Source organism: Accipiter gentilis, chromosome 17 (assembly GCF_929443795.1).
Source record: "Accipiter gentilis chromosome 17, bAccGen1.1, whole genome shotgun sequence".
Classification (NCBI taxonomy): domain Eukaryota; kingdom Metazoa; phylum Chordata; class Aves; order Accipitriformes; family Accipitridae; genus Astur; species Astur gentilis.
In genome coordinates, this window is record NC_064896.1 from 6,784,490 (window position 1) to 6,810,858 (window position 26,369).

Consider the following 26,369-nt stretch of genomic DNA (forward strand, 5'->3'; position numbering starts at 1 on the left):
GGCCACGGGGCTGCCCCAGGGCCCCGCAGCATCCCTGCCCATCCAGCCCGACTTAATGTGTCCTAATTACAGGGGGAAATAAATGAGGTGGCAAAAGTCCTTCCCTAAGTGTTTCGTGAGGATGAGCCACGGCTAACGCATCTGTGTGTGCAACTGCCAGCTGTGCCTCAGTTTCCCCATCCATAAAGCATCACGCATTCATTGAATTGGCTTAGCAAGGGCTCTAATTAATGCCTATTTTAGCTCAGCTCCATTTTGCCAGCAGGTGGAAAGCCAAAGGCAGAGCTGAGGTCCATGGTATCCCATTCCCTACCCTACCCCGGGCTAGGATCTGCTGGATCCATGCTGGCAGGACCCCGGTTTCAATTAAAGGTGATGCAAAGGCATGGAGCAGCTGAGCCTGGGCAGCCCCTGGATCCACAGGGCCGGGACCAAGGCTGTTTGCATTGAGGCTTAATTCACTTCCACGCTATTTAAACTCTCTGAGGAAACGGCCTTTGGAAATACTTACAACCAGGCCGTAAATCTTTTAAATTGAGGAATGTAAATAATAAATGATACAAGGAGCACGGTGCTCGGCATTTTATAGCCATCCATCGATCTGGTGACTGTTGACAGAGCTGCTTAGCAGGAACTAGATGCGAAGGCTGTGAGTTTTGGGTACCGGTGAGTCTCTGAGCCGAGGGATGGGGCTGGGAAGAGACTCTCAGAGCATCCCATGGAGCCGGAGCAATGCGCTTTCACCTGCATGGCTCCTTAATTCCAGTCCATCAGGCCAGGACAGGCTGAAGGAGAAGGAGTTGGGAAGAGCCTGGTTGAATCGAATCTTTCTTCATCCCAATGAGAGGCAAAATTAGCGGCAAACAACAGTCTCCCCGCGGAAGAGCAAGGGCTGCTAACTGCGCCGAAAAATGTTGTCAGAGCCGCCTGGCAGGTAAAATGCTGCTTTGTGTGTGCTGTTATTTAAGCATATTCCCACCACCTGAAAAGCAAATCTTGGTTTTTTAGCCTCATCAGATCCTGCTTAAAGTTAAGGAAAATACAGAGACACAGCACAAAACGTGGTGAGTCTGCAGCTGCAGCTCCTCTGGCTTTCAGTGCCTGCAAAGCGCCAAGGGCATCTCAAGGGCAGCTCAGTAGCCTTATGCCCAGTTTCATGAGTGGGGAAACTGAGGCATGGCCGTGCTGCAGGGGAAGTGGGGGGCACAGATTTGGCAATCCTCACACGGGTCACTGTGGGGCTGAGTGAGCACCGTCTTCAGCTCAGACCGATGCTCCTGGCTTGCTCTAAGCACTTCTCACGGCTCGCTCGCTGCAGACCCCAGGCTGGTCTAGCACCTGGAGCATCCTCCCCTGATCCTTTGGGGGTGAGATGTCCCCCGGCAGCAAACTTCAAGACAGCCAGCTTTTCATGCAGCCACCCCCAGCTGTTCATCAACAGTGGTCCTAATTGAAGCAAGAACAGTGAGCAAGCCTGGCTGCAAGGCTGCAAGCACGGCAAGGGGCTCTGCAAGCTCTCAGCGTGCTCCACAAGAAAGCTCCGAGCAACCTGGGGACCCCCAGCATCCAACCCCCACAAACCTAGGTGACTTGTGGAGCTCAGAGCATCCTCCCCAGGCTGTCCTCCTCCTGTAAGGGGTATTTCCCATGCTAATAGCAGCCCCATTAACAACCCATCCTCATTAATACCCAGCTCTCCCCTTTCAGCTCTTACTGCTGCTCCGCCATCGAAGCTGTGATGCTCCTGGGGGTGCAGGACCAGGAACCACACACCATCCTGCTACTAATTAAGATAAACCTGCAGCCGATCAATGCAATGAGTTTTAGGGCTCCCTCTTAATTAAACACTCTAGTTTATCGATCGGCCCCAAAAGTTCCCTTTGCAGCAAATCACATCAATTAGTCGGGGGCAGGCGCGCACCAGAGTGCTGCTAATTGAAACGCGTTGCCTGCAATGATTTTATTTTAATCAAGAAATCGAAGTAGGCGAGACATGGGGATAGGGCTCCATCAGTGCATGGTAGTCCCTGCGAAGGACCGTGGCAGGAGGGGACATGTGCACGGCCCCCTGGGGACAGGACGCTGCCAGGGCTCAGCCTGGGGGCTCTGGGCGGGCAGAACCAGTGAGGCAGAATTGGAAGAAAATGGGATTTTTCAAGGGTGCTGGCACCAAATTCAAGTAGGAAGGAGCTGACCTGTCCCCACATCACCCCTTGGTTATGGCACCTTCACCTTCCTCAGACCCATCTTGTTACTTGGTGGGGTTTCCTAGTCCTTTTTAACCCCCATGACAAGAATGGGAGAGATGAATCCCACTCCAGCTGTGCACAGACACTGGTGAGCACCTTCCCCAATGTCCCATTCCCACCAGATTTGATATTTTGAGGTTGGAAATCCCTCCTGCAACCCAGCTGGGTAGTGTTGGGCCCTGGGAAGAGCATCCCCGACCCAGCACCCTCCAACCTGCTGCAGTATTAAAACAGAAATCTTCTTGCCCAGCAGCTGCCATTTTTGCTCTCTTGGAATCAGAGAATCACAGGATGGGTTCAGTTGGAGGGACTTTTGAAGACCATCTAGTCCAACCCCCTGCCATGGGCAGGGGCACCTTCCACTAGACCAGGTCGCTCAAAGCCCCACCCAACCTGGCCTTGAACACTGCCAGGGATGGGGCAGCCACAACCTCTCTGGGGCAAACTGTTCCAGTGTCTCACCAACCTCACCATACAATGTTTCTTCCCTGTGTCCAGTCTAACCCTACCCTCTTTCAGTTTGAAACCATTGTCCCTTGTCTTGTCACTACAGCCCCTGGTAAAAAGTCTCTCTCTACTTTTCTTGTAAGCCCCCTTTATATATTGAAAGGCTGCAAGAAGGTCTCCTTGGAGCCTTCTCTTCTCCAGGCTGAACAACCCCAACTGTCTCAGCCTTTCTCCATAGCAGAGATGCTCCAGCCCTCTGATCATCTTTGTGGCCATCCTCAGGACTCGCTCCAACAGGTCCATGTCCTTGTGCTGGGGGGCCCCAGAGCTGGACACAGTACTGCAGGTGGGGTCTCACCAGAGCGGAGCAGAGGGGCAGAATCCCCTCCCTTGACCTGCTGGTTATGCTGCCTTTGATGCAGCCCAGGATACGGTTGGCTTTCTGGGCTGTGAGTGCACATCGCTGGCTCACGTCCAGCTTTTCATCACCAGTACCCCCAAGTCCTTCTTGGCAAGGCTGTTCTCAATACCATTCACCCCCCAGTCTGTACTGGTACTGGGGATTGCCCTGTCCCATGTGCAGGACCTTGCACTTGACCTGGTTGAACTTCAGCCCACTCCTCCAGCCTGTCCAGGACCCTCTGGATGGCATCAATCCCTCTAGTGCATCAACTGCCCCACTCAGCTTGGTGTCATCTGCAGACTTGCTGAGGGTGCACTCCATCCGACTGTCTATGTCACTGATGAAGATATTAAATAGTACTGGTCCCAGTACAGACCCTTGAGGGACATGACTCGTTACCCATCTCCACTTGGACATTGAGCCATTGACTGCGACTCTTTGAACACAGCCATCCAGTCAACACCAGGGGACCAAGTACTTCCACTGCCCAACAAGATGGACACCGCATCCACAGCATGGTCCAGGGCCATCCCTCGTCCCACTATGCCCACCGGGGACAGGCTGGAGCCACCACGGCCCCCCATCAGCCCATGACTCTGCTTGGAATTTACAGAAGCAGGATTTGGCAGCAGATCCTCCCATCATAGCTGTCACATCTGATGGCTCTTAGACACTTTCCCAAACCCCACTTCATTACCACCAAAACCAAAGGGACATGAGGACATGGCCACCTATGGACACAGATGACCCTGAGGCACACATGTCCAGGAGCTTGGCGGTCCTGGCAATCGCAGGAACAATTTATCCATGTCCTTCCCCCGCAGTACCCAGGGGAGGTGACGCTCATGTCACCAGGGCCTGGGGCTAGGACACTGGCCTGGCTGCGGCCCCCGGTCCCCCCAGGCTCCGTGGGGGAGGCAGCACTGCCCCACTCCCTGCACTCCATCCTCTCGCCTCGGCTGCAATGGGGATGACATGTTTGCTGACAAAGTTGCATAAATATATTATTGCATCCCTAAAGCCTCAATAATTAATGGGTGGAGAGACATGGGAGCTTGTTCTGATGCTGCGGTGGGGGGGAGAACCATGTCCCGGGGGAGCTGGAGAGGGGGACAGTCCCTCCATTCTGCTCGCTCGCTCGCATCTGTGTGGAGCCAGTTCCTCTTGTCTCTCCCTGAGACCCCCAAAGCTGCAGAGCCCCACGTTTGGGTGCTGGGCGAAGCCTTGGGAACATCCCTGCTGCTTGCTGTGCTCTTGCCCAGCCCTAAGCCCCCGAGCATCACCCCGGGGTGCACCATCACCCCAGGGTGCAGTGGGCAGGGAGTCATGCCTGGGGACATGGGGCAGTGACCCCCCCGCCCCGATCCCCCAGCTGCATCTCAGGCTGTGCCACTCCCCATGCCCATGCAGTGATTTTTCTAGGTACATCATTATGTATTTAACTGCTTTTAAATAAAAGCCCCCTGTCCCTGATGTCCCCAAGGAGGAACCCAGTCATCCAGAGCACATGGGGCAGCGGTGACATGGAAGGGCGGCACAGTGACACAGGGGTCCGGCCCCATTAAAACACACAGGGTGACACTGGTCACCCCATCCCTCTGCCCATGGGGATGGCCCCAGCCACCACGTGCCCTTCCCCGTCCCGGGCTCCCCCCACTTGCTGCCACTTCAGCTGGGCCGTTTTAGGGCAGAACAAAAGGTTTGCACATTTTCACTACTTGGGCAAAACACTTTCTGGGAGGGGAACATCTCTTTTTTCTGGGATGGAAACCCTTCCCATCTATTTTTTTCCCCTTTCTGGGAAAAATCAGGGGGGGAATATCCCCCTTCCCTGCTTGTGTGGCTTTATTAAAACCCTCAGAAGGGTGACGGGCAGGTTTGCTCCTGCCTGCAAATGTCAGAGCCACATCCCAGGGACCCAGCAGCAGAAAAGCTGTGGTTTCAGTGGGGGAGATAATGTAGGGGGAAATTCTTTAAAAATACACTCTTCCCCAATCTCGACCCCTGTGGCTGGCCAGGGGGAGCTGCGTGGTGAACCCCCACAAAATCTGGGGCAAGACCCCGTGTGCTCAGGCATGCCAGGCGTGAGATGCCCCAACCTGGAGAGGGAGCTGGTTCCCTTAGGGTGAGCCGAAGTCAGGATTCCCAGATCCAGGCTGAGCCCGGGAGATCCACCAGCATTGGAAGCGCCAGCTGAGGTTGGGGAGCAGCCGCTGACCGGAGCCCGTGGGCTGCGGAGGGCAACGGAGCCGGTGGCAGGAGGAGGCAGCACGTGGGCAACCACGGCCTGCCTGCACTCACGATCTGCCTGCACGCACAGCCTGCCTGCACATTCTGCCTGCACATTCTGCCTGCACACATGGTCTGCCTGCACACATGGTCTGCCTGCACGCACATTCTGCCTGCACACATTCTGCCTGCACATTCTGCCTGCACACATGGTCTGTCTGCACACATTCTGCCTGCACATTCTGCCTGCACATTCTGCCTGCACACGTGGTCTGCCTGCACACATGGGTCTGCCTGCACGCACAGTCTGCCTGCACGCAGCCTGCCCGCACACATGGCCTGCCTGCACGCACAGCCTGCCTGCACAGTCTGCCTGCACATTGCACCCCCCCACCCTCAGAGCAGGGCTAGCTGAATCGGGATGCTCCCCACCACCCCCAGCCCTGCCCTCACCGCCCCCTCCCCAGTGTCCCACCGGCCCCACTCGCTATGGGACAGGGTGCGTGGGCATCACCCGTGTGTCGTGTGCCCATCATGAGGGGTATCCTGCACCGGTCCCCAACAGCCTAATTTTCGGCAGAGCGGGAAGCATCCTTGCGCAGCACCCACTGCCAGCTGGGATACAGGACCCCAGGAGTCCCCAAGGGACCCAGCCGTGGGGAGGGAGGGAGCAGAGGGGTGAATCCCCCCACAGAACACCCTGCAGCAGGGAGAGGATTCTCAACCATGCTCCAGCACCAAAGCGGCAGACCCAGCATCCCCGAGTGCACAGGGTCTTGCTCCAGATTTTGGGGGGCTTGATGCACCAGGAGCCAGAAGCTACCCCCAGGGTAGAGGTTGGGGAAAATTAGGGGATTTTTTTTCCCCACCAGCAAAACTCCAGCTTTTCTGCTGCTGGGCCCCCAGGGATGTGGCTCTGACATTCGCAGGCAGGAGCAAACCCACCCATCGCCATTCTGAGGGTCCTCACCAAGCCATGCGGGCAGCGGAAGGGGATATTCCCCCCTTCATTTTTCCCAGAAAGGGGTAAAAATAGATGGGAAGAGGTTCCATGCCAGAAAAAAAAAGGATGTTCTCCCCCCTGAAAATATTCTCCCTAATGATTGAAAAACCCTGACAATCCAGCTGCATTTTTTTTCGGTGTCAGAGAGGCCGGAGCAGGCAGCGCAGGCAGGATGCTCCTCCCGGCTGCCTGCTGCCCTTGATCTCAGCAGCAGCATCTGTGCGTTGGGCTGAAATAAACCCTCTGCTCTCCCCTCCGTGCTGCGGCGTGGCAGGAGCGGAGCGGGGCTTCGTTACCCCCTGATGGGTTATTATCCTTCAGCCGGGTGATTTCCTCCCGAACACCATATGCCTTGGGCTCGCCGGGGATTTAACTTTTCATTTCGCTGCATTTTGAAGAGATTTGGGGTTTTTATTTCGCCTCAAATTCCCCTCTGTGCTGCGTCCAAAGATGCTGCGAGAGCATCGCTCCCCCCGCTGCTGAGTCCATCCTGGTTGTTTGGAGCAGAAATGCCTTGTTTCTAAGCGGTTTGGCCAAAATAATGTTGGGGTTTAGGGAAGAAACACTCCCCAGACAGAGCTGTGGGGCAGGACCTGGCCCGCTAGCACGATGCCCGATGCTGTCAGTCCCCATAAGGGATGTTTCCTGCAGTCCCCAGGGCTGGGTGTCCCCGCAGCAGATGGAGCACCATTGGGGCTGACGAAGCGCACAGGTTTCCTGGGGGCTGGCCAGAGCCTGGCCCCCATCCCCAGGAGGGAAAGCAAAGTCCAGCTCCCAGCCCCAAAGGATGCTATGGGGTCCTGCATCCCTGAGCCCCCACAACACGCAAGCACCCCATTGCAGCCTCACCCCCCCTCCCAACCTCTCTTTTTGAGGCAGTTTAAGGCATTTTGCTGATTTTCACTCTTCCAGCACCTTCACCTGCTCCTGGGGAACCTGAGGAGCCGTTGGAGGCGTTTTCATCGTACAGTCCCTGCAAGCCGCCCCTCTCCACTTAGGGAAATTGGCTGCGATTTAAATGAACGGCAAGCAAGCGAATTGACTATTAAGAAGGTGCAAACACCGCTGTGAACCCAGGGACTTCATTTAATGACTTGGAAACAAGTTCTTGACCTACTTCCAACTTGCAAAAGCCTTCGTGAAATCGCAGAGGAAAAGAAATTAAAGGCGCCGGAGCCTTGATCACTCTCCAGTATTGGGTGGTGATGAGCAGGATGCAGCCCTTTGCTGACAAGATGCTCTGGGACCAAGCAGCCCCATTGTAAAACATGGCAGGAGCAAAAAGGGGGGTGAAAGAGGCACAAATTGGGTCCTTCCCCAGCTGTTGCAACCCCTTGTTGATGCCAGTGGATTCTGGGGGGCTCCTGGCCTCTGCACAGCCCCTTTCTGCCCCCCAACGCCAGCATCCCTGGATGTAGGAGTTCCTGGCATGTGGCTCAAACATCCCAGATGTCTGGGATGAGGCTGCAGGTGCTGGGGGTACAGGCAGAGACTTGGGGTGCATGGGCGGCCTTGCCACGGCTCCCCAGCACCCACCCAGCACCCACCACCCATCCGATGGGCTTTTCTTTCTCTCACCTTTTCTTTTTCCCCCCTATTCCTGGTTATTTCATTTCACCGCATCCGGCAGCGTTGCCATGGGAACGTGGCGGCAACCCCAGCTGGATGCGCTTGTCTAGACGCTGCGCCCCAGGAGCCTGCTGCCAGCAACCTGCTCCACGGGCTGGATATGGCCCCAGGGTGGGCTGCACCCCTAGGTGTGAGGTCACTCATTGCACTTATACCCAGGACCCCCAGGAGACCCCAGCACCCATATGGCTGGGTGTCCTCCCAGCCGTGGCACCTCAGATTCATGGTCTTGGCTCCATCCATCCCTGCGGGGTTCCGTAAAAGCAGGGCTGGGAAATGCAGCCTCAAGGTGGTTAATGGCTATAATAATAATAATGATAATAAAAAATCCCCTAAATGTAGCCCAAGGGTTGCAAAGTGCTCTTTGCACAAGGCGGATTAAACCCAGCCTCCTGTTTGGCTCCATCATAGTGAAGGGAAACTGAGGCACAGCACGGGGAGACACACCCAAACCTTTGCAGTGCTCTGAGATGCCAGGAATGCCGAAGCCCAGGGCAGTGGGTGTTCCCATGCAGAGAGGGATGCTCCATCACCACCCTGGGGTCCTCCTGATTTACACCCGCTAGAACAAAGCCCTAGGCCACTGCTGGGGCCATTGGCTCCCAAAACCGTGGGGTTTGGGTGGATTTGGCTCTTGCCAGCTCCAACGTCCCCAGCGAGGACCCACAGCAGGTCATTACCCCGGAGGAGTTTTGGTAGGGTTTGTTCAGACATCACAAATCTCAAATTTCCCCATGAGCAGGCTGGTTTAACTCTAATACAGTATTACATCTATTTAACGTTAGTACAATATTGCATCTATTTGACTTTAATACAAGATTACATCTATTATTTGCACCGTCCTATAAATGCTGAGACGAGACTTTTTTCTTTCTCTTGCCTCCCAGCAAGGAAACTTTTCCATGCCTGGGGAAAGCTGAGGAAATCGAAGCAGCTCAATTCCCTGCTGGCCCATCAGAGCTGGCTCCAGAGCGATGCCCTCCCACACACCAGGCTTTATTCCTGCAGGGAATTGCTCCATCCCTCCGGGAATTTCTCCACCCCCTTGGGAATTGCTCAGGAGATGCAAACCCATTTAACTGTTCCCGCAGAAGGGAGCTGGGATGATCCCGTTAACCCCGAGCTTGTTTTGCTCTGCATCCACCCAGTCTGACCTTGCAAACAACCTTGAAACAACCCAGGACCCTGGGGTCCCCTTGGTGGGGAGGACATGGGGGGGTGGCATTCATGGGATGGGGTAAAGGGGTACCAGCTGTGTCCCTGAGGGGGAAATGTGCACCGGGGACAGCAGAGGTGCCCAAAGAGGTGCTTGCCATGGAGGGGAAACTGAGGCACGGGGCTGCAACCCCAGCGGGACCCAGCCATTCATTGCTGTGAGGTTGAGGTGCTTTCACACCCACAGGGCTGAAGCACCAAGGTCGCCGGTGATGGCTGGGGAACGGCTGATCCTGCGCTGCCCAGGTGCTGTGCACTGCTGTGCTGTGCCTCAGTTTACCTGGAAAATGGGGTAAGTCCTGCCCGGCCCTGCTCAGCACCGCATTCGGGGCATTTGCTTTCTTGGTCAGGGTGACCAGCTTCATCAGAGCAGGTCCAATGGGGAAACTGAGGCACAGAGGGGTGGTGAAGAAGACCAAAAGCTCAGACCAAAAGCTGGAGAAAGGCTGTGCCTTGAGGACACCCAGTTGAGAGCTGCTCCAAATGTGTAGGAGCAGGGCTGAGACTGCTGGGTTGGCACAGAGAGACAGGATTTGGACAGAATCTTGCTGAATTACAACTTCTAGCCTAAGTTAAGCCACAAGGAGAAATCAAGAGAAGAGACATGGGCAACGGCCAGCAGCACAGGGCTGCAGGGGGAACGGGTGCTGGGGAGCGATGGGACACAGGGGCCATACTGCCTCAGGCAGCTACAAAGAGAAGTTAGGCTTCGGGTTGAAGCAAATCCATCTGGAAGCAGAGGGGGAAGTGAAGGGGCTGTACAGCCCCATGCCGTGCCCAGATAACCCAGCTGTGTGTCTGGGATGGAGCGTGAATGGGGGACCCTGCTGTCCCATCCATCCATCCCACCCCATGCCATCCCTCCTATGCATCCCATCCATCCTATCCATCAATACCCTTCCATCCCATTTTTCCTATGCATCCTATGCATTCCATTCAACCAGTCCATCCCATCCAATTCACCATCCATCCCATCCCACCCTACCCCATCCCATGCATCCCACCATACCCCATCCCACCCACCCCATCCCATCCCATCCCACCCCACCCCACAGCAAATAAACCCCCTGCCCTAGTCCGACAGAGACCCCTGATCCCTGGCTCAGTCTCAGAGGCCCTTGCTGTCTCTGAACCATCGGCAACCACCCCCTGTGAAAGCCGGCTTCAACAAACAGCCTTTTGGATAAAAAAAATTGGGATTAATCAAGCGCCTCAATTAGCCACAATGAGCCACAGCTTGTCATCACGCCGGAGACTCGCAGCAGAAAGAACATTAGCAGCATGGCCACTGAGAGGCTGAGAATTAATTAAAATGGAGCAAAAAACCCTAAAAAAAACCCCTTGAGCGAATGGGGAATTGCTCAGAGCAGGGGGATTTCTCCCTGCAAGCCTGGAGATGCCGAGTGGAGCCACATCCCAGACCCTGGCAGAGCATCACCGGCACCCAGACTGGCCCGGCACCTCTTCCAGTGCCAGTTTGCCGGTGGGATGCAGTGACGAAGGGGACATCCCCCGCTGCCCACAGGGACCCCACTGCTCACCCAACCCCTTGTCCCATGGTCAATGGGGCGAGGAAGAGCCTTGCAAGCTCTCGGTGCTCAATAATGATGGAGCCTTCAACACACCGTAGGGGAGGACTGATCCTGCCCTGTGCCAGCCTGGGGGGGAGCCAGGGCTTAGATCTGGGGCATCTTGGGCTTAAATTTGGGGGACCTTGGGCTTAAATTTGGGGGATCTTGGGCTTAGTTCTGGGGGACCTTGGGCTTAAATTTGGGGGGTCCACAGGTATGGCAAACAAGATGGAGAACCGGGAGAGATACAGGAAGCCTGACCCCCTAAATAACAAATTCTGCAGGTAAGGCACAGACAAACGCTGGGGCTGGACAAGGGTGGGGAGCGAGCAGGAGCCGGCTGCTCCAGGAAAAGCAGCTTTGGGCCATTGGAAAGAGGAGGAGTGGAACAAGCTGGTCTCCAAAAATTTGCAAAAACCCACCAGATGCTGTGTCGGGTGGGACAGGATGGATCCTGGCTGAGAGGTCCCCATCAGCCCACAGTGGCCAAGCCCGTTTGGACAAGGATTAAGCCGCAGGCAATTTCGATGCTAATTCTCCCAGTTAAGTTCTTTAAGCCCAACATCTGCGAGAAGCAAGAGGTAATTTCCCCCGGATCTCAAACGGCGCCTCAAAGACGCCGTTAATATAATCCGATAGAGGGGAGAAATATATATATATATATATATATATATAAAATCCAATTTACTGACTTATTTAGTGACACCTTTCGTAATCAATTCTCCCAGGAAAGAAATACTGATTAAAGCCAAGCGCATTGCTATGGAAACCAGCAGTCCCTCCTCCCACGACCCGCAGGCTGGGAAGGAGAAAATCGGGTGAGGAAATCTGCCTGGTAACAACCCCGTTAATGAGCCAGGGAGCAAAAATAATCCCTCGGAGCGATGCCGCCGTGAAAGGAGCAGCCGGCGGCAGCCGGTGGGGAGGCGAAACTGCATGCGGCTCCCAAAATATTTATTTTTATGGGAGGGTAGAGCTGTTTTGGAGGAGGAGGGGATGCTCCTGCATCCTGGAGGGATGAAGGGGGCATCCGGAGGTGGTACCCAGGGGTGACTGGGTGCACCCACCATGCCCTGCAAATGTGGGTGTTTCTTCCAGCACTTACCCAATTTTTTAACCTTAAAATACAGGATAAAACCACCCTGAGACACAGGTTTAAGAGATGCAGCTGCCACCAGCCTGGGAGGAGGTAGCTGCCAGCACAAAAGGGATTTATATGATAAACACTGCAGGTCTCCCTCTCCCTGGGGTGATCCCCCAACCCACAGGCAGCCACGATGCCTGGTGAGGGGCATTGCTGTCCGCTGCAGGCAGGGTTGTCATGCCTGCACTCATCCCCGGCTGAGCGAAACCCCTGTGGGCCAGTTTCTTGAAGAATTGAGATTTATTCTGATTTCTACATTGAACAATGCCCCTGGGCTCCTGGAGGGTTTGGGGGTCTCCTCCTGGCTGGATGTGTCCCTCACCCCAGCATCCTGCAAGGAGAAGATGCTTGAGGCACCCATCAGTGCTGGCGACGCAAGGATAAATCTTACCATGGGCTGAATATAAAAGCACCCACGCCGTATGAAGCAGCTGGGGCTGACAGCGAGTGGCACGGAAGGGACTTGGCTGCTTCCCCAAGAACCCGCAATGCTTTTTGGGGTGCTTTAAGGAGCAAAGGTCTGCACAGGACATCATTAGTGCTGCTCATTGTCTATTGACGGATTTAATAACAATCCCACCCAGCATTTTCCTTAAATTCCCCCCATCACCATCACTGTCACCACGACTGGTGCTGGGAGTGGAGCCCCACTGCTCCGGCAATGGGACCATGGTCCAGCCCAGGGCTGTGATCCCACAGGACCAGAGCATCTGACTGCTGCCATCATCCCATCCACCAGCATCCCAGGACAATTGCAAACCTGGGTATCGGAGCTGGAGAGGCATCCAAAGGGATGCACTGTCCTAATAAAACCAGAAACCTGAATATTTTGAACAATTCATTTAGTGAAAGAGCCGGTGCTGTTAAACCCGCTGATACCTTTCCCATTCATCGTGGAGAGGATTTAATAATGCGCCTTAGCAGAGCGTGCTGTGACCACCAGCGCATTATTAAACGTAGCGATTAGCGGCTGCCGCGGATGGGAGCTCATTAGAGACTTCTTAAACATCCATAAAAATTGCTTTTATTAATTGGTTCGTCGTCTTTTTATACCCACTGTGTTCAGGAGGGGGTTTTTTGGGTTGCGTTTTACAAACCCCTTTGTTGCATGGTGGTGGATGATGAGCTCCAGGGGCTGGATCCCTCCCAGCGCCCGCCCTGGAGCCTTCCCGCTCCACTTGGCCGCATTCTTTAATGACAAGGCATGACACTGGGATGTTGTGATGGGTGACAACACCACGGCTGAGTGGGGAGGATGATGCCACCTCAAGCATCCCAAACCCTGCAGTGGGGCTGGCACAGTCATCAGTCCCCTGCATCCAACAGGGCTGTGAGCCCATCCCACTGTCATCGAGGCCAGCTGGACATTGGTGAAACTGGGATTTCCCCTAAAACCCCATTTCTCCCCCCATAACCACATGGGATGGCTTTGCTGGCTGGGAGATGGGTGCTGCCCCCAAATTCAGCACCCACAGGGTGCTGCCCCAAGCCATCCCCCCTTTTGGGTGCACCCGCAGGAGGGATGATGATTTCCATCCCAAAATTTTTGGGGAAAAATGAGCCCAGTAGCACCCATGGCCTGGACACAGGACTGGGGGGGGACTCCTGGGGTCCCCATGTGGGACCCCTCATGGCCTGGACACAGGACTGATGCTTGCACTATCTCCTGGGGTCCCCATATGGGTGCACCCATAGGAAATGGGGCTCCAGGGCTCTTCCCATGTCCCCCTGCTCCATCTTCTCCTCTGGTGGGTGGTGGACACCAACCCCGCCATCAACCCCACTAATGAGGGCGCTGCTAATTGCCAGGCGGATGGTGAGCCCATCCCATGTATAATTCAAGCCCCTTTGTTCAGGCTGGGTTTGCTTTGTCTGGCAAGTGCCGCCTCCCCGTGGGACCCCCGCCCCGACCCAGCCGCCACGCAGCTCCTTCTTTGGGAAGGGCTTGATTAAAAATAATTAGGGCCTGGGGCTGCTGGGAGGTGGGAGGCGGTGTCATTAGCAGGGTCAGGGTCATTAGTGGGGTCAGCATCCCCCACGGCAGAGGAGAAGATGGAGCAGGGGGACACAGGGAAAGCCCTGGAGCCCCATTTCCTACGAGGGCACCCATGTGGGGAGCCCAGGAGGTGGTGGGAGCAACAGTCCTGGGTCCAGGCCATGGGTGCTGCTGGGCTGGGTCTTGCCTCCAAATTTTGAGATGGAAATCCTCATCTCTCCTGCAGGTGCACCCAAAGGGGGGAATGGTTTGGGGCAGCAGCACCCTGTGGGTGCTAAAGTTGGGGGCAGCACCCATCTCCTGGACGGTGGAGTGGGAGTGCTCATGGGGTGATGGGGAGGACCTGCACCCAATGGGACATAAACTGGCCCAAAATGGGTGAGTGTGTCCTAAATATGGCCCCTGACACCCACTGGAGCTCCAGGTAGACAAGCCAAATTTACTGCAGCATCGCTCGCCTGCGCTTCCCGAACCAGCCGTCCTCAGCACCAAGCGCAGGCACTGCCAGCACCCTGCCCAGCACTGGTTCTGAGCTCAGCCCTGCAGCCCAGGGCCAAATCCAGGCTAGGCTTAATGGGCAGCAGTCTTGGGAGGGGCTGCCTTAAAATCTGGTGAGATGCAGCCCGAGGAGGGTTGGTGGCCCCAAGTATGGGACAGGGATATGCTCCCCGCCACACTGGAAGGGACTGTGGGGACCTGCCCCAGCTCACACCAGCCTCCACTCACCATTACCCACACAACTGTTGAGCTTCGGGGGGGGGGGGGGGGGAAAGATTAAAAAATACATAAATAAAGAGCGGTTCATAACAATACCAGCCTGCTGCTGCCAAATGAAATCCTTGTTCGGAGCCACCGAGTCAGAGATGTGATGTGAATTCCCAAGAGGGAATAAAACAGGTCTCGGCACTGATCCTGCTCGTGCTTCCCCGTCCCTCTGGGCTCTGCCCTGTGTCCCTCCCAGTGGAAAGGGGGGTGATATCCTGGGTGTCCCCCAGGAGCAAAGAGTGAGGGGACATGACCGTGTCCAGTGCTGCAGTGGCAGAGCTGGGAGCCGGAGGGGACGGAGGCATGGCCAGGCTGGGCACGGGGACACCCAGCCCTTGGGGACTGGCCCCACTCCCTGCGACCTCCATGTGAGCTCCCTGCCCCACAGCATCGTCCCCACAATGTCTCCACCAGAGCCTGGCTGTGGTACCCATGGCCACAGGGCTCCCAATGGCCGTGCTGCCATGCCAGGGGGATGCCACCACTGATGCTACCCTCCAGCAAGCTCCCAGTACCATCTCCAGCCCTGGGGAGCAAACAAGATATCCCCAGATCCCTCTAAACCTCGCTGCACTCCGACCACCCCACCACCCTCGTGTCGGCGGTCCCCAACACCGCCACGGGGACACAATGCCAACCCTGTGCCACCCTGGTGCCCGTCACAGGACTCCTGCTGTGTCCCCCCACTCCCCGAGCTGAGGAAAAACGACGCCAGATGCTACAAAAAGGGGCCAGGAAAGGACAGTTTCGCCTGAGAGTCCCGGCAGCTGCCGAGGGGAATTGGCAACCGGCCGGTGACGGGCTGGAATTGGCGGCAGAGGAGGGGACAGGAGAGGACAGGACAGGGAGGGTCCTGGAGGCACAGATGGGGACGCCGTGGCCCTGGGGTGGGTAAGGGGGACAGGGCTGGTTCCTGAGCCAAAACAGGGGAAAAAAAGAGAAAATACAAATCGGAGCCTGCAAAGGGTTTGTGCAAAGCCACACGGTGGGTGCCAGGTCCCTTCCCAGGGCTGGGGGACACAGTTCAAGGCAGCGGGAACCCCGGCTGAACCTCACGGCCACGGCCAGCACAGCCACACTGCCGGGCCTCCCGCAGCTCCTGGTCATTCCGTGGAGTGGAGGAGGAGGAGGAGGGGGAAGATGGGGGGGAGGGGGAGAGAGCCCCGAGGGGGATGGGACAAGGACTCTCAGGACTCTCAGCTTGACGTTTCCAGGCAATAGCTGAGGACCACCATTAATCTGAGCCATTACTGCACAGAAGTAGAGAGCCGACAGGTTTTCCCGTGGGGTCCTGTTAGCCTCAGCATCCCTCACTGTGCTGCCTGAGCATCCTCCACTCCCACTCCAAGCATCCTCCATGCTCACCCGGAGCATCCTCCGCTCCCACCCCAAGTATCCTCCATGCTCACCTCAAGCATCCTCCACTCCAGCTGGAGCATCCTCCACTCTCACACCAAGCACCCTCCTCTTCCCTGGGACATTTCCTAGTTGGGACTTTGTCCCTGCGGGATGGCACGAGCGTGCCCAGGGGACAAAGTACCAGGCAGAGATGCACCACTCCAGTGACATGCCCACAGCTCCCTGCAACCCCCGAGCCCCACACCGGGACAGTCTCCGAGGCAAAGCCACACCACCCTAAGCCCTTTGGCTTCCCAAATGCCTTCCACCAAAGGTCTTTACATTTTCCTTCCCCATCAAGAGACGAAGGGAAGCAGAGCTGCTCTGCACCAGCTCCTCTCTGGCTCCCTGATGCCACGCTCCCGGTGTCCCCAGGACACAGGCTCTGCCCTGCGCACCTGTGGTGGGAAAGAGCTGCACTATCGATTCAGTTATCGGAAGAGACCAGAGTGACCCAGAGTGCTAATTAACCCTAATCAAGGTAATTAGCCTGAGAGCCAGGCAGCAGGCCAGCCCTCAGTTTGCTCCCTGCCCTGCCTCTGGTTGTCCCCCCTGTGTCTGACAGTGCGGCTGCATCCACAGGCCAGGCACGGTGGCCGTGTCCTCTGCTGAGATGTCCCAGTCTGGGCAGTGAGGATGACGAGTGTGCTGGGACACAGCCAGGCAGGGAGCCTGCACCGGTGGCTTTGCAGTGACATTGTCACCGCCAGCCCCACGGGGTGCCCACAGGATGCTCAGTGCCAGGGGCTGCACCATGCTCCAGTGCCACCCCCCCAGTATCCCCCCCAAGGGGATAGGTCCCCGTTGCCGGCTCAGAGCCAGGACACGGCACCACTCGTGCGCGGTGACCAACTTCCACGTGCGCGTGTGATTCCCACAGTTTGGGTGATTCCCAAACTGTCCCTGTCATGGGCTGCAAACAGCCCCCAGCTCAGCTCGGGGGTCCCGCCGGCCCCGGGGGGATGCAGCCGGATTCACCGACCCCCCCAGATACTTATGTTTTCTTGCACGCTTTTGGGCAACTGAGCAGCTCTGGGATGTTCCCCTCCAAACCCAGCCCATGCCCTCCTGCATCCCTCCCTCGAAGCTCCTGCTTCCTAAGGCCTCCCCGGCATCACTGGGATATGCCAAGCCCCCCAGCACCCGTGCCGAGCCCCCCGATTCCCTGAGGGCTCCCAGCAGCCGATCCCTGATCGCGAAGGGAGGCCTGACAGTGGTGGGAAGGATTTTAGGGGGGGAATAGACCTTGGAAAGCTCTGTGCTCCCACACCTCGATCCCTGTCTAAGGACTACAGGGGTGAGATGTTTGACTAGGGAGGGGTCCGGGCCTGATCCTGCACCCCCTCATGCAGCCACAGTCCCCTGGAGGGGTGGCAGCAGGTGGCCCCCAGCCAACGCAGGACCAAGCTGCCATGGGTGCTCCTGGGGGACCTACTCAGGTCCCCCAGGGGCTGGTGGGACACCCCTCTTCCCCAGCCCACCCCACGTTCCCCTCCAGGGCTCACAAAACACTGTTGGGAGGATTTTCTTGATTCCTGTGTTGCCTCAAGCCATGAAGCGATGGAGGCCACGTGGGACCACGCGGGGACAGGAGTGACAGGGGCAGAAACTGCCCCCAGCATTTCTGCGTAGGGTCCCCCCTCCAATGGGGTCCACCCTACAGCCCCCCTAAATACTTGTGTATGCTTTTGGGCATCAGAGCAGCCCAAACATACCCCTCGAAACCCACCCCATGACATCCTGTATCCCTCCCTTGAAGCTCCTGCTTCCTAAACCCCCTGCATCACCAGGATGTGCCAAGCCCACCAAAACCCATGCCGAGCCCCCCAGCTGCCTGTAGGCTCCCAGCAGCAGATCCCTGATGGGGAAGGGGGAAACATCACCCCAACGTGGGTCCCCACGGTACCTCCCGCCCCAGTGCAGGGGCAACTGGCTGTAAAAATCACTGGAAAATAAGGCAAAATGTGCCAGCGTAGGACCCCCGTTGGGGCAGGGTGGGAGGGATGGCTGCGGTGTGGCCACATCCTGCCCTGCCGCTCCCATGTGGGTGCAGGCAAAGCAGCACTTGGGCAATTGGTTTTTTCTCCCCCAAATCTCCTTCTACCGCAGAGTGAAAACCAAAGACGGGTGAAATTTCCCAGCCAAGCACATGGGAGCTGTTATTAATCTTATTAATAAACCACTCGGGGTTTAATGTCCTGTTTAAATATGACGGGGGCTGCTGTCTGCCAACTTTGCCTTTCCAGTTTTCCAGGCCGTTACGTACATATTTTGAAAATTGAAATAAAGAGCTGCTTTCAAATGAGGGGAAGAAAAAAAAAGATGCCAAGGGGCCCACCCTGAGCTGCTCTGCCCTTCTGAGCATCCCCCTGGGATTCAGGCAGAGTATTTTCTCCCCACTCAACCCCCAGTGCTCCCATCACTTCCAGCCAAAAACTGCTCCCAGCTCCATGCTGCAATGGGGACAAGGACATCCTGGGGCATCCCAGGAGGATGAGGAATGGGGATACAGCCTAGACCGCCGGGATGAGAGGGGTCTGAAGCCGCCTGCCTACAGCTCAGCTTGGCCAGGTGCCGCAGCGATCAATACATAATAACCTGCATCTCACTGGCCGGTGCTGGAGGAGCTGTTAAGACGTGCAGCCGGACTTGATGGGAACGTTAGGGTTTCATGGGTCTTTCATCCCTGCCGTGTGCTCCTGGCCATTTTCTCCCCTTTCCATAAGTATATATCCAAGCCTCGGTACCCAGCGATGGCTGCAGAATCCCAAGGGGTCCCCAGCCCCGTGGAGGGAGGTGATGCTGGCAGGACCCCACTCCCTGGGGTGATGTGCAATGGCTGCTGGGTTACAAAGCCGTTTTCCAGCCCCAGAGCATCAGCGCAAGGCTGGGAGGATGCTGGTACCCCAGTGCCTGCACCCAGCATCCTCCCAACAGCCGTAACCAGCGCTGTATCGACATTTGTGGGTGAAGCAGGATCAGTGCAGCACTGGCAGCACCACGGGCTTAGCACTGGGTCCAAGTCCCAGAAAGGGATGTGGGTTTCCCATCAGGAAATTAATTTCTCCACAATGAGTTTTGAACTGTTTGAATCCCTCTCCCTGCTCAGTTATTCAGCCCCTCCAGGTCCTCCCTGTGCTTTCTCTCCAGATAAACCGGGGGGAGAGGAGCCGACAGCTCCATTGCAGGGGGACAGAGTGGTGGGAGCTGTCGGGCTGGGGGAGAGCATCCCTCGGGGCTCCAAGTCTGCAAACAAATAAAGCCGCAAGGAGCTTGGCCGAGATGTTCATCGATCCACGAGCAGCGAGTTCCCACAGCAAAACCAACCGGTTCACTGCCGATACACAACCCAGGGCACTCGGCACCTCCCAAGCATGACCACTTGTCACCGGCGCGGGGACGTCCCTGCAGTCCCCTGCATCCCCCACGGATGGATGGAGTCAACTGCCAGCACCAAGCCCGGGGCAAGCGCTGGCCAAAGGCAGCGGGGAAAAGCCGTCACACCCAGAGGTAATTTCTTGCTGTGGTTAATCACCTTCAGGGCAAAAAGCCGCTTTTCTGCCCCCAACCCACTCTCTTTGCCTTATTTCTCCTGGGTTAAGGACTGTTGGTACTTGGAATCTCTTCCACCTCCCCGTCTTCCCTCGGACCAGACACAGAGACTGAGCTTCTCAAGAGGCCGCTTTGCCACATCTTCCAACCTCAGATCTCTCTTCCCGATCCCCTCCTGATGTCTTGGTGACATATTTTGGGATGGGAGACCCAGCTGCCCCACAGGCTGGTAGGGATGCGGTACCGGGGGGCCTGTCTCTGACTCGCCCTGTGCCAGGCGATGCTCACCATCCTCCCATTGGTCCACACGTTTTCTCCTGTGATGATTTTATTCCTTCTCTTCTTTCTTTCTATTACTGAAACGAGCATCATTGATTTTTTATAGCGCTAATTTTTTTCCTAACAGAAAGCCACCTGGGATTAAATCAAATTGCTTATCGGCATCTAAACACTATTATGGCAGCTCAGTCCCTTTCAGCAGCCAAACTTGCGAGCTCAATAAGAAACAAGATCAAGTTTGGCTGGACGAGATTCATTTTCCCAGACATCAATTAGGCCACTGGCTTTTAGGCTTTGCTGATCACATCGTGCATCAACCTTTCCTTCCCATGCTCTCACGGCTTCGGTGTTGGGCTAGGCTGTTTTCTGGCTCATCCTCTTTACTTTCTCTACAACCCAGCCCTCCGAGACATTTATTTTCCAGTCCCCATTGCTCCCAGCTCTGTTACAAACTGGCATGAATGATTTAGAGAGTTCTTCAACCGGTCTTGTTAATACTCTTGGGTGCACATTAGCTGGTCCTGCAAATTTAGACGTACTGCACTTTAATCGCGGTTTTAATTGCGAGCTGTAACGCTCTGCCTTCCCAAACGTGCACCAATAAACCTTTATAGCGGCCTGTCAAGCAAAGCTCTGCCTGTGAATAATGCGGATGCGCCGAAGGATGCACATCCACGCGGAGGTCTCGCCAGGCTGGCATGCTTCTCCACAGCCACCCGTACCCGTGGTCCCTCCTGTGCCTCTTGGAGTGGTCACCTGGGGAGGTGACAAGGTGGGTTGGGGTTTTTCATGCCTCTAACACATGCAGTTCCCACCTTGGGGCTATCTCTGGATCCTCAAGGCTGCCCATCCCCAGAGCATCCCCATTCCTCCCCACCAGCAACCACCGCCCCACAGCATCCCCAGGCGCGGAGGCATCGCCGCACCCATCGTGTCCCATCCCGCGGAGATGGGGTGCGGGGAAATGAGGGGCTCGCCATCCCTGATGTCTCCGTCAGCCCCCCCATTTCCATGGCAACCATGCAAATGTGAAAGCTTTCCATAATCATTAGGGAGCGGAGCCGAGCAGTACAAACAGTGACTGCAGTAGATTACATGCCTATTATGAACAGTCGCACCTTCTGAGCACTGGTAATTATACCTAATTGTGCATTTAATTGTGTAATTGAAAAACCCCATCCAGAGTTCAGCCTGGGCTCCTTTCCCCCTTCCCTGGCGGTGGGAAGGTGGCCAGGGGCAGCTCTGGCCCCGCTGTCCTCGTGCTGCGGATCGGGCACGATGGGAACTGCGTGAGGACAAAAGATGCTGGCAGATGTCAGAGGTGGCTGACTCTTGCAGGTGCTGGAGCCAGAGGGTTGGTGGCCAAAAATGGGCAAATGAGGGCAGGAGGGGTGATGTGGCTGGCAGGGGACAGCAGGGCCATGAGGCTCCTGAGGGTGCAGCGTGGTACCGCTGGGGAAGAGGATGTCACACAGGGCTGGTGGGTGGTTGAGGGATGCAGGGGATGGGACCATCCTCTCCCTTTGCCCATCCTTCATTAAGCCAACCCTGTTAGCTCCTTCTCCAGGCTCGGTGATGGGAGGTTGCATCCTGGAGGCTCTCGGTGTGAACCCCACAGCACGGGCAGGTGGAATGGGATGGACCCATGGCCCCTCTCCCTGCACCCCGACCCCAGGAGGCTGCAGGGGGAAGGATGCCAGTGCCAACGTAGCATGGTACAGCATGGCATGGCATGGCATGGCACTGCCCGACGTCAGCCTGGCAGGCTTCGGCAGGCTCAGTGGGGCGGGAGGTGCCAACTGAGCTTTGCTTTTCCAGCCAATTAAAGGAGAAGCAGAGAAACAAAGAAGGAAATGAAACCCTGGTTCAGAGCAATGCCGAGCTCTGCCAGGCAGAGGTAGGAATGCTGAGCATCTCCTGTCCCCACCCAGCTCTGGGGCTGGACCTGTATCCTACCCCCCAATAAGCCCCACGCTGCAGGGTGAGGCAATGGAGTCACCACTTCAGGATAGAGAAGGAGCCCACTCAAGCAAGCCTGCCCTGCACTAGCGCCTGAGCCCCAGGTTACAGAACGGGATGGCCAAGGGGCATGTGACAGCAGCTGGTCAGATCCAGCCAGACCTCAACTTCCAGCAATCCACATCCCGATATCCCGTATCACTGCCGCTAAGGTTGGGTACACCACCCCCACCACCCCCCCGCAGCAGTGCAGCTGTCCCAAACTGCAGCTGACACCACTAGGCTTCAGAGTTAACAAGAGTCACGGCTTGTGGCTCTCACGCCCCTGTGCCTGTGCTGGCAGTGGCAAGCAGGGCAGCATCACCTCCATGTTCATTTTCCACCCAACCACCTCAGCGGCTCTTGCCTTTGCATATAGAAAAGATAGGTCCTCCCAACAACAATGGGCATGCCCAAGAAAGGTTTACTAAGCCACCACAAACCCCCAGCCAGTTATTCAGTCTCCCAGATGATGGGGAGGACCAGCAAAAACCTGAGAATTTTTATTTCATCCCACCTCATCAGCATAAATATCTCCTGGCAGCCCCTCTCAAGGTGGGGCAGAGCCAGTGAGTACCTAACAAGTGGATCCCTGGGGTTTTTCCAGAGAAAAAAACATAAATGGAAGCAAAATCTGGAAGGTGCTGCTTGTCCCCTAGGAATGGAGACACCCAGTGCTTGCAGTATCACCTGGCCGAGGGGCAGCGAAGGAGCATGTAGGATATTTGGATGCTCCAGAGGGGCTGCCCGGGCTCCCCCATCAAGCCATGACCTAAAAAACAGTTTCCCAAACTGGTTCAGGTGTAACTACTGCCCCGAGGTCTGGGCTGCATGGGGTGGAGCAGGCAGGGCTCTGCCCGCACTGGGCAGGGCGAATTGCCTCTCCAGACCTGCCTTATCCCACCCCAGCATGGGGGACCTTGCATGTGGACCTTGTACCCAGTGGGTGCCAGCAGCACCCTGGCACCCTGCAGCCACCACAAGCATCCTCCACGTCCAGGGGGGACAAGGGACCAGGGGCTCATCCCCCAGGGACCAGGTTGCAAATATTGGGGAACCAACGGGGACGTGAGAAGGTGCCCGCAGGGTCACAGCGGCACCCGGGCAGCCACAGGAAGGTGCCTGCAGGTAGGTGGCCTGGTAGCGAGGACCAGCCGGAGATGGTCCATCACCCCAGGGCAGGCTGCATCTCACCCACGCTGCTTTGTTTAAGGGAAACTGAGGCACAGGCTAGCTGGTGAGGTTTAGGAAGCCAGCATGCTCGCTGGGTAGCCTCGCTGTTGGCACAAGCTGACCCTGCAGCAATGGAGCACGGCTTCCCGGGCAGTCCCAGCACACACCAGTCCAACCCCAGCCCCAGCAGCTGGGGGCACTGGGAGCACGGCTGTCAGCCCCTGCCCCCGTAGTACAGAGGACCCAGAACAGGCGTCAGGGCTACCTGGACGGGGGAACACATTCCGTGTGGTGCCATCCCCATGTTGGGGGTGGCACAGAGCAGTTGAAGCAGAGCAGAGGAGCAGAGCTGGGGTCAGGCGTCATCCCTGCTCCCCATCGTCCCCTCCCAAACCTCAGCACCACCTGGTCCACGCACCCCGGCCATGCCACCTCGGGGATGAATATTGGCCTCGATCACCCAAGGGGACACCCTGATGGCACCCACCACCTCCACTGCCCTGGGGTTGGCTCAGGCCAGGGCTGTGGGTGGGCACCCAGACCCTCCCCACCCCGGGCAGGGCACCCAGTGGCACCTTTTCCCCGTGGGGCGGTGTGGGTGCCACCGCTGCAGGATGGGGTACTGGGGGTGGGGGACATCTCCCCATGGCTGGCAGGATGCATGCTGCTGCCTCTGGAGCTGGGAAGGAGCTTGGGAGAGCATCCCGCAGGCTGGAAGGGGATAAGCTGGAGTACGGGGTGAGCCTGGGGTGGACAATTTTGGAGCCAAGCCTTTGGGGAAGCCAGCAGCACCAGGACACACAGGGTGAGGGGTGGAGAGGAAAGCCTGACTTCAATCTGCAGCGCAAAGTTTCTCCGGGTGTGAGCAGGAGCTGCTCTCCCAGCCCGGGAGCTCGCGCCGATTCAGTTCTTCCCCTAAAATAAATAGATTAAAATCTCTTGGATCTGAGATATCTCAGGGAATAAATGCCAACAAACCTGTTTGGGAGCTGAGTGGTAAAAAAAAAGTGACCGAAGGCCAGGAAACTCCCACACACCCAAAAAACACCCGCCAGATTTATTCTGAATAAGGGGGAAGGTGAGCGAAACGCAAAGCAAGACTTTACAGACCGAACCGGGCGCACAGCTGGGGACACGAGAGGCCATTCCCACTGGGGACGGCGGGACTTCAGCCCAGGGATAAGCCCACCGTGGCTCCACTCCCCGGGGTCCAGGACTGGCTTCGAAGCTTCTTGCGTCCCCCTCAGGGAAGCCTGGTCCCCCCCCCTCTATCCAAAGGTAGGGACCCCTCCCCACTCGCTGCCTTCCGAAGGATGGAGAATGAACAAGAGCAACGCCGGGAAGAAAGTGCCTGTCAGCAGGATGCCACCATCATCTCCAGAGCAGATCCGGAGCCCGTTTCCATCACTGCCTCCATCCACCCCATCACCCCCCCCGATCCCCGGGGACATCACGGGCTGACCGCCACGCGTTTCGGCAATCCCCCCCTCATTTTGCTCGCCGCGACAAGCCCCGGTATAGCCGTAGGGGCAAGTTGGAAGATGCTGATTCCCTGTTAACGAACCACCCAGCCGGGATAATTAATCGCAACCTCATTGGCACTGGTTTTAGCTGAAAACCCCCCGAATACCCCACGCGCTCCCTTCGCCTGCTCCTCTGTCAGCAGCCTGATGAAGATTGATTCAGAGGCGGCGGCAAGCGTGGCAACTAATTATTACGAAGACCGACAATCCTATTAAAATTAAACCTCTCCCTTCTCTCTGCCCGCAACATCCCAGCGTCCCCCGGCCATGGGCAGACGGTCCCGCTCGAAAGCAGGAGAGTTTACAAAGTGCTGGCAGCGGCTCCAAGTTTCCCTCTTGCCCCGACTCAGGGGACCAGCACCCCAAGAAACATCCTTGGAGTCACCAGGATGGGAGACCACCAGTGGGAGCGAACTCGGAGGGAAGAGACTGCAGTTGGGAACAAAGCTCACACCTGCTGGAGACGCATCCCCAGGCGCTGACAGCACAGGGAACTGGTTGGCATCCATCTCCCCAGCCTCAACTCCAGCCAGCGCTGGATTGAGGTTGGGGACGAGGGTGGCATTTGGTCCTCCTGGATTATTATTTTTTCTTTTTCTTTTCTTTTGTTTTTTTTTTTTTTTTTTTTTTTTTTTGGGTGGCAGCGAAGCATCCCCAAGCAAGGTCACCGCCGAGACAGAGTGGGTAGCGGTGACAGCCAACATTTCGCACAAAGCACAACCCGGCATGCTGATGAGCGCGGACGGCCCCTCGCCTTACCAGCTGCAGGCAGCAGAATCCGACCAGCGTACATCTCCCATTGCATCTCCCCATGGTTTCCCAGCCGGAGCCTCGGATTTCCCCCACCGTGGCCTCGCGTCGCCGTCCTCCAGCTCCTCACCAGCCTCCCCTTCGCCAGCAGAGCCGCCACCCGGGGAGCATCAGGGGGGCACCAGCAACATGTCCCGCTCTCCAGCCTCCGGCCAGCCCCGGTACTTTCTTCACAGCAGCCCTGCCGTCTCCCGCATCCTGCCAGGTTAGCACAGAGGCGGGCTGGGCTCAGAAAGGGGCATCGCCCCCCTTCTCCGCCTTCCCCCCCCCTCCAAGCCCCGCTCCCCCCGAGCCCGCTACAGCCCCATCCCCCGGTGCAGGGACCCCGGGGCCGCGCACACCTCGCCATCCATCCCCGGGGCGCGCAGGTTTGCGCGGAGCCCGCCCGGCCCCTCTATTGTCTCTCCCGCACAGCCGCGCTCCGCGCCCCGGGGGCGGGCGGGGAGGAGGCGGCGGGTGGGGTCGGGGGCGCGCCGGGCAGGGCGGGCCGCGGCCGCCGGAACAAGGCGAGACGCGCTCCCGGCGGGGCCCGGCGGGCGGCGCGGCCGGGCAGGGGGGAGGCGAGGCCGGGCACGCCGGAGCCGCGCCGAGCCCTTGGCGGCTTCCGGGGGCGCGGGGCAGCGCGGCCCCCGCGTCGCAGCCGGCGGCAGGCGCGGTTGCTGGTCGCGCCCGCCTTTCGTTATCGTCAGTGCTTGTCTTTTTAATCGCAGATTTTTATTTTTTTTTTTTTCTTTCTTCCCCCTCCGGAGCCAGGTGGGGCTGGGTTAAATCCCGGCGGTTTGCAAATGCAAAGGGCTGGTGAGCTGCTGCCCTCCCCCTTCCTTCGGTCCTGCGGCCCTTGGGTGTTGCCTGGACCCGCAGCACAGGGACCTCGCAGCCACCTCCTCTGGGGGCGTCCCTGGGGTGGCCCTGCCAGGGCAGCAGCTGGGCTTGCAGGGAGCACAGATGGCCCAGCCCTGGGAGGAAAGCCCCCAAGATGCCCCTG

General features: G+C 57.3%; 1 protein-coding gene across 4 annotated transcripts in view; it reads right to left on the reverse strand.

Moving 5' to 3' along the window:
* The window catches only part of NKAIN1 (sodium/potassium transporting ATPase interacting 1), a 37,824-nt gene extending 11,980 nt beyond the window's left edge, over window positions 1-25,844 (reverse strand). For 2 of the 4 annotated variants that reach the window (XM_049821125.1, XM_049821123.1), the window contains exons 1-2: window positions 25,726-25,844; window positions 25,334-25,582 (exon numbers count right to left, since the gene is read on the reverse strand). In XM_049821125.1, the coding sequence (XP_049677082.1) occupies window positions 25,334-25,387 (54 nt within the window). In that variant the 5' untranslated portion in view covers window positions 25,388-25,582; window positions 25,726-25,844. Of the gene's footprint in view, window positions 1-23,882; window positions 23,967-25,333; window positions 25,628-25,725 lie in introns of those variants that run through there. The other 2 variants (XM_049821126.1, XM_049821124.1) reach the window with 2 other exon arrangements.
* Window positions 25,845-26,369: the final 525 nt, after the last annotated feature.